Genomic DNA, 8549 nt, shown 5'->3' with positions numbered 1-8549 from the left:
ATAGTTATACCGATGTTAAGGTTGCTGGCAGATCTGCATCACGCCTTGTATCATCTTGGTGTGACAAATATCTCTTTTCACTAATGTCACAAAGGGGTACAATAAATTACTGCAGTAATGCCTTTGGCCAGTGGGAAGGGGCTTCATTTCCGACCATTGCAGACTACTCAGCAAGGGTCAGTCTTGTTCCCTTTGATTGCTTCCTTCTTTCGTAGTACATTCACTCTACACAGTCTAACTCAACATGCAGTCTTCAGGCCATATTGAACTTTAGCATTTCATAACCCCATGCAGTGTAGTCCAAACTTAGATATTCTGGGAATTAAAAGTGTGTTTTGAGAGCACCATGTGTGGGAGGGTCACTTTAGGATACTCAACTACACAGTCTCCAAACTGGGCAACTTTAATACTTGTGGACTTCAGCATGGCTGGGTGGGGAATTCTGGGAATTGAAGTCCACTAGTCTTATAAACTTGCCAAGGTTTGAGACCCCTGTTCTAGTAACAGAGGAAGGTTTCTCGTGGGGCAGTGTGTTAAAGCACAGAGGTTCCTTTGGATAAACATACCTGACTCTCATTTTTGGTTTTTTTTTTGGTGTGTGTGTGTGTGTGAAGCCCAATGCCATAGCATAAGTAGGAACAGTTGGGTTAATTTGTGTGTTTGTATTGTGCAAGGTGCTTTGAGGTGCATATGGATTTGAGGAGCATATGGACTTGCAATTGGATGTGTATGGGCTTTGGGTCTGTTCCTGCACCAGATACATTTTGTAGGAGCACAAGAAGGTGGTCTAAGACCCCCTTTTTCTAGCCAGAAATCAGAACGGTTCTTGTTTTCATGAAGGAAAAAACAAGCAAGTGCTCACGTTTTCCACAGGCAGCGAAATCCCATGGCACAGTCCACTCCCAAACCGGTGGCCTCAGATCAGGAGAAGGCTGCCCCAACAGGTTGCTTGCATAGAAGAGCTGCTCTGTGGAGCTAATGATTCTCTATGCATGAAAAAGGAACATGGAGGGAAGGCTACATGGGTGGGGATGGGTGGTGAAATGGGTACAACAGATTTAAACCTGTGCTGATAAGCACATGGATTTGGAATTAAGAGCCAACTTTGGCATTTGGTTGATTCAAAGGGCAAAACACTTATGGACTGTACCAATTTGGAAAGGAAGTGGGAGATAGTGGAATGAAGAAGAAAAATTCCACAGAAAACTAGCATATGGGGACAGGGGGTGGGTAACTATCTTGAAAAGAACAGATTCCCTTCTTTCTTTCTCTTTCTTTCTATCTTTTTCTTTCTTCCCCCCTCCCTCCCTTCCTACTTTCCCTTCCTTCCTTCCTTCCTTCCTTCCTTCCTTCCTTCCTTCCTTCCTTCCTTCCTTCCTCTCTCTGCCTGCAAAAATGCATTCCTTCTTTTCTATCTTGGAAAGTGGAAGTAGTTTACTTCATTTGGTGGGATGTAAAGACTGTCAAGGCATGCGCACATGTGCGCGCGCACACACACACACACAGGCACACAGTAAAAATAAAAGAAAAATGGTGTCTTAGCAGCACTCAGGCTATCAGGAAAGGTTCCTAATGGTGCCAAGTAGTTGTCATAATGTATGAAGCAGCACCTTCCAGATGATCTATTAGGATCTATCTACAAGTAGTGGAATCAATGGATCATTCCTCTACTTTTGTGGCCCTCATATTTTGCTGTGAAAACAACCGAGGAGACAGGCCTTCCTCTGTCTCTCAGTTTATGAAAGAACACATAGCAATCATACACTGTCAAGTTTAGTGAGTTATCAGAAAACAAAGAATTTTCCTAAACTGTTCATTGATTTCTGGCATTGGAACCCCAAGAGGCCTGACCTATTTCTCAGTTAATCTGGAATTAATGGTAGCCTCAGAAATATCACACGATGTAGGGCCTCTAGAGAATGAATTGCTCCAACTAGGAGCAAATTAGCTGAAGGCAAAACCTATACTTAATGTACAAAGAATTTTGTTTTTAAAAAAATTAGAAAAACCCAAAATGTAAAGTTGTAAGTTGTTCCTGCACCTGTCATATTTCTGAAGGTGTATCATAGCCCAAAGTTACTTCTTTTGGTCCTCGAGAAACCAAACTAGATCTGAAGTTAGTCCTGTAGTTGACCCTGGCATATACATTTTTTAAAAATATATATTAAAGGCAGAGGGGGCAGTGTGAACTAAATTGGGTCTATTCGAGAGGGCAGAAGATACCCAAACGTCCTGTGAGGTTCATAAGAATCCTCACACTTGGTGTTTGAAATGGGATATCCTTTCTTCCTAAAGCAATAGGAAGCCCAGGTCGTAATTCCTTCTGACACTCTAACAATCTCAGATACCCTAAATGTCAATTCCATCACTCTCCTCCCAGTCTTAATCTGACCTAGTTCACCCCACTCTTCTATTGGTGTTAAAAAAACATGCACACCAGGCCAACTTAATTGAGTAACATCACATCTGGCTTGGATCTATATTGAAGGCTGGGTTCGGATTTAATTTTTGTTTAATTTCTTGCATTGTCAGATAGCAGTAAAACAAATTGTTCCTTGGCCCCTAGGTGCAAAGACTGGAACAAGGACAATATGGCCTTGCAACACTATTCTAAACTAGAAAAATTAAGAATTTATACTAATATGTTCATGGTTTGATTGGGTGCCATGATCACTATTTCTTAACACTTAAATATATGAGTCTCTAGATTTCTGGATAGGTTTGTAAGTGATGCATTCACTATTCTGAGGACTCGGTGCTAAACTGCTGAAATTTCCAATCCTTCCATCACAATAAACCAGATGGCTGCAGTATTGTTTAACAGTACCATGTCAAGACAGACACCATAGTCATCTATCTGCTAAATCTTGTAAATGGTGCTCAAGCATGCTCTTTGGGGGGAAAGGGACTGTGTCAGTGTACCCGATGTCTCCCAGAGTTGGATTCCACCTTGTGTATCATGGGAGCCATCACTGAGAATGCCTGAGAAATTGAGTCACAAGAGTTCTCAAGGATGATAGTATCCCTTGATATCTGAGCAGCAGAGTTGGTCCCTTTGATCTGACTTCAGGCTTAGCTAGCCCTGGAGCTAATGCAGATTTCTGTCAAGGGAAGGAGATGAGGCTGGTAATACTAGGCTAGGGCAGCAAAATCTGCATATGGAGGAGGGTGCAGTAGGTGAATAGATCGTGCCCTGAGAACTGATTCAATTTTTTTCCAGGTACCTACGAATGAAAACATTGATATTTCTGAAAAGTCTCAATTAAAAAAACAAAACAAAACACCTCTTCTTGGAAATCATGTGCTATGTTGCCCTAAGGAATGCCAGCACACAGCTTTTCCCATTTCATTTATGGAAAGAGAAAGATTAGCATTGGTTGATGGTATGGATTACCCTTTCTTTTCCCTCAGCAAGGACTGGTGATCTGAGCAATTTGCTACTGCTATGTGACATTTAAATGACTGGCGGGGGGGGGGGGGAGGAAATGTACTAGGTTGTGGCCCTAAGCTAGTACTTGATATACGAGCTTGAATACTAAAGTATTTTGCATTTTTCTCCTACCTCTCTGTATTGTAAATGATGGCCTGACAAAGATGAATGCTTGATTCATGGCTATGCTCTCTCCCATGCCACGTAGGAAAAGAAGACCATAAGCCATTCCTTCCCACGGGGTTAACTGCTGAGATGAAAGGGGAGAAAAGTCTGTGGGGCAGGCAGGAATCACACAGTTTGGACTATGGTGCCGTGGGAAGGACAGCGTGACAACAAGGCCCATGGATGAGGCCCAGAATACCTGAATATTCTGGGTGGTACCCTGGTGCCCAGCAAATGAGTAAAAATGGATGAAGAGATGGATGCCGAACAACAAACTTAGATTTGCTGACCCAATAAAGTTGTTTTTATCTATAGGTAGCTGGAACATGTGCTGTTATATCCACTGCATGTACAATTTTTAAATTATTATATTATTATTATTAATATTTTTTGCTTTAATTTACAACCCAAGAGTGCCCCCGATGGAGGAGGCCAGTACTATACCAAGAACCACACAACAAATTATAATCATTATTTTCTTCTACATTACCCAAGAAAATCCATGGAGCAAGACAGAGAAAGAGAAGAGAAGAGAGAGAAAGAGACAGAGACAGAGACAGAGAGAGACAAGGGGGGGAAAAGACAAAGAAGTATTAGTAATGCTTCGGATAAAATCTATGAAGATTGACCACCAAAAGGTGTTCCATCATGCTACTATGACAAAATCACCATTTGAAACCTAGAGGTTGGCACATAAAAGTAATCTGGTAAACCATAGGAAGAAAACACTTTCGTTTGAGCAGATTCCTGCCTTGTATTTTATCAACTACAATCTGTGATTTAAAAATGGCTCAGTAAGCAAACAAGTCATTCACCTTCTCCTCACCTTGCTTTGCTTAGTGATCTGGTGGTCTTTATTCCCAAAATATAAAAAGTAAATATTTATCCCTATATGCATTTCATGCCAAGGTCCACTGGATTACCACCCTAGCCTCTTTTTTTTATATTATTCCTTTTCCCCCATTTCCTTGTCCTTCTTTGATCTCCTGTTCTTTCCTTAACTCTTTGGCCCTCCCCATTGGTCTTATCTCCAGATCATACCTTCATAAGTAAGTAAAAGTACCATCCCCCTTTCCGGCTACCAATATTCCAAAATTCCTTGCTTTTCCAATAACCAGCCCCCATTTACTCACCCTTCGAGCCTTGCTCTGGTATTTTACAGCTTTCTTGGTATCAGAGACAGCTCTTTCCACATAATCCACAGAGTGCTCAACATTGTACTCGATGCGGTCAATCATTTCACCCTGAAACAAGGGTGAAAGGAGTCAAGGGAGGATCAGTTGTATGCTCAAGTTGAGTCGATATTCTCAACAACCTAGCAATAGTTGAAGGACACTAAATCTAAAAACCAGCGTGCAAATCATCCCTCAGTTTTACAGCCAACTGAGAATATGAATCTATGGAAGGCCAATCCTTTCAGTAAGGTTTTATTTATTCTTATTTATTCACTAAATAAATAAATGTAATTTGTGGTTCACTGCAGTTCAAGGATGTTCCAAAGATGCTTTTTCCAAAAGGCAATTGGGCTTTCTTGTTTTTTTCTTTGAAAATGTTTCCTTCTCATCCAAGAAGCTTTTTCAGTTCTGCCACCTTTGGGACTATCATGATCTGGATGATTGAGAATCTCCATAGACATTTTAATTCATGAAGCCCAATAGAACTCAAACATCTCCCCCGCTCTCTTCTCTCTCTCTTCTCTCTGTTTTTTTTCTCTCTCTCTCTTTTTCTTCTCAGCACTGACTAGTTGCTGACCTCCCCACTCATCAGAGAATTGATGGAAGAGCTTGTGTGAATGTCGTGGGGGAAAAGAGGAACACTGCTTCCAGGAAGGGTTGAATTCTGGGAAGTGATGTTGATGATTATGACTCCAAACCGCAATCCCAGAGTGAAAATTTTCTGTACCAGTTTTAGCTGACAGGGGCGGAGGTGGAGGGATGACTGCAGTCCCCAGTGACTCCATTTTCGTTCTTTGTCTCATCACGTGTGCGTGGAGTGCCAATGAATGTTGCTCTGCATATTTCTTCATAATCTTCCAATCTATTTCCTGTCACTCTGCCCACCAGAGGCAGCTTATTCTGTACTCATCTATAATGCTTACTCCTCACAAAGCTCACTGTGTGTTTTTACAAATCAATGTTCTACAAATTAATTTACAAATTAATGTTCTTAAGAGTTCTACAAATTAATGAATATTTTCCAAACCTACTAATAACATCCCTTGCATATAGATAATAAAATTTTGTACACAAAAGGATCAGAATTCTTGTAAACTGCCCCCACTTAGAAGTTTCCAGAGAAGAATGCGTGGTCAGTGTATCAATCCCTCATGTATAGATTTGAAATACAGGCAGTCCTTGACTTACCACTTATTTAGCGACTATTCAAAATTATAACAGCACTGAAAAAAGTGATTTACAACTATTTCTCACATTTACAACTGTTGTTGCATCCCCGTGGTCACGTGATCAAAATTAGTGTGCTTGGCAATTGGCATATATTTATGACACTGGCACTGTCCCTGGGTCTTATAATAGCCATTTATAATCTTCCCATCAGCTTCAGACAATTAAAGTCAATGAGAGACGCCAGATTTGCTTGAAGATTGCATTTTTTTTAAAAAAAAACTATGCAGTGATTCACTTGACAACTGTGGCAAAAATGTCATAAAATGAGGTACACCCCACACAACAATGGCCTTGCTTAGCAACAAGAATTTTGGACTCAATTGCAGTTATTAGTCGAGGACTACCTGTATGTATCCTACACTCCTGCAACAGCTTAGCAAAAACATACCATTTAAAATATGAGAATGAATTAGATTACAAAGAGACAAAATTAAATAAAGTAATAGCAAAAGAGAAGAAAAAATCCAAATCAACAAGAACAATATTTTAAAAACATTAAAATGATTTTTAAGATGTAATACTAAAAGAGCACGTTAACACAAAGTAATTTTTAAAGTTATCATTATGTAAAGGTAAAGAACCTTGGCTCTTTACATAAAAATGTAAAGATTATCATTTTGGCTTTTGGCCTGGTGGTAAACAAAAGTCACTGGTGGGTCCCACTAATGATAAAAAGTGATCCACCATTTGCCAACACCTGACTTCCAAGAAAGGGCATTAGCCTTAGAAACAGATCTCAGTGCAATGCTACAGCAATGCAGTGAGGCTACAATATCATGTAGGATTTTAAAGGAATAGCCTGGCATTAGGACACATCTGGTGAACAAATAATTCTTGCAGTGTTTCTGAAATTATTTGGTTATCTCTTGTTCTGCCCTCTCTTTCCCCCATTTTCACCAGTCTTTGAAAAAACTAAGAAGTCCAGGTGATCTTGAAAGATAACCTGACATTGCCATCCATCTATTTCTATCTTTGCCTTCCATACCTGACTCTCGACCAACATAGCCATGTCCACAAACATGTCATGGAGCTCTCGAATGCTGGTTTCCAGTTTGATGATCTCATTATGCCGGGTTTCAATCTCGTTCAGGGCCTGCTTCGTCATCTGTGAGTCCATTTTGATCTGGAAAAAAAAAAACCCATACCATGTGGGGCATGATTAGAAAACAGGACAGAAATGAGTATCAATCCAACATTTGCTCCTGCCTACTATCCACTCTGTAGGGATACAGTGGCTAAGACGCTGAGCTTGTCAAGCAGAAAGGTCGGCAGTTCAGCGATTTGAATCTCTAGCACCACATAATGGAGTGAGCTCCTGTTACGTGTCCCAGTTCTGCCAACCTAGCAGTTTGAAAGCACATAAAAAATGCAAGTAGAAAAATAGGGACCACTTTGGTAGGAAGGTAACAGCGCTCTGTGTGCCTTTGGTGTTGAGTCTTGCTGGCCACATGACCATGGAGATGTCTTCAGACAGCGCTGGCTCTTCGGCTTTGAAATGAAGATGAGCACCGCCCCCTAGAGCCGGAAACAACTAGCACGCATGTGCAGGGGAACCTTTACCTTTACCTTTCTATCCTCTCTATCTGCCATTCCTTTGGTTAGTAATTTGGAACAATGAAAACTGACATGGACACCAGTATGGAGGAAGAGGAGGGAGGGGAGGAGGGAGAGGAGGAAGGCAGATGGTGGGATATTTCTGTCCTACTCTCTTCCCCCTCCTACCCCATTCCAGATCTCCCTCGCTTCCTTGGATTCTGGCAATTGGATTCTAACTACCAAATCAGTTGGAGAACGTGGTCAAAGAAAAGGTTTCTTTCCATCCCTCAAATACTAAAACCAGGGACCATCCAAGGAGAATGAGTGGACAAAACTGACAAGAGAAAGCACTTCTTGCACAGCATGCAATTTGCCTGTGGGAGTCATTACCACAAGATGTGGTGAAGGTCACAAATTTCGGAGGCTTTCAAAGAAGACTGGTAAGCTCATGGGAAAAAGGTCAGTCAAGTGCTGTTGGTCTTGGAGTTTTAACACTAGCCCTGGATTAAGGACAAAATGGCTCCAAATTGCAGGAGGAGGAGAATGGGAGAGGACATGTCTCTATCTCCTGATTGTAAGGACCTGTGGTTGTCTAACAGAAGAAACAAAATACTGGACTATGATGGCCTTAACCTGATCCAGCAAAGCTATTCTTACATCCTTATTCATAGTGTCTACAAATTCTTTGAGAGCTTGCTATTGCAGCCACCTTTCAACCATGGGAGATCCATCTTTGAAATGCTCAGCAACTCCACATGCTTTCCAGGCTGCATTCTACCTGTTCTACTAACCCCAGCCAACTGAGGCCCCGGATACATACATCGTCAGTGAAAATCGCCAACTTTCCACTCTCTAGCATGTCTTCTAACTCTTCATTGGTTGTTGTCCTGCCAGCTGCAAGAAGGAAAAACACAGCCATGAGGAACAACTGCATGGTGTGATATAGCACTGTCTCATAGGATCCAGCTTGTTTCTGAGCTGATTCCCTAACTGCCTTGCCTCCCTCTCTGGTT

General features: G+C 41.3%; 1 protein-coding gene across 1 annotated transcript in view; it reads right to left on the bottom strand.

Annotated features, from left to right (window-relative positions):
• Positions 1–597: 597 nt before the first annotated feature.
• STX1B (syntaxin 1B) overlaps positions 598–8549 on the bottom strand; it is a 62030-nt gene continuing 54078 nt past the window's right edge. The window contains exons 7-10 of the mRNA XM_087714095.1: positions 8357–8430; positions 6986–7123; positions 4729–4839; positions 598–4076 (exon numbers count right to left, since the gene is read on the bottom strand). Of these exons, the coding sequence (XP_087570221.1) occupies positions 3996–4076; positions 4729–4839; positions 6986–7123; positions 8357–8430 (404 nt within the window). The 3' untranslated portion in view covers positions 598–3995. The remainder of the gene's footprint in view (positions 4077–4728; positions 4840–6985; positions 7124–8356; positions 8431–8549) is intronic.

Source organism: Thamnophis sirtalis, unplaced genomic scaffold (assembly GCF_051295495.1).
Source record: "Thamnophis sirtalis isolate CommonGarterSnake01/CBP01778 unplaced genomic scaffold, rThaSir2_p1.2 scaffold_4, whole genome shotgun sequence".
Taxonomy (NCBI): Eukaryota; Metazoa; Chordata; class Lepidosauria; order Squamata; family Natricidae; genus Thamnophis; species Thamnophis sirtalis.
This window is presented reverse-complemented; position numbering and strand designations above follow the sequence as displayed.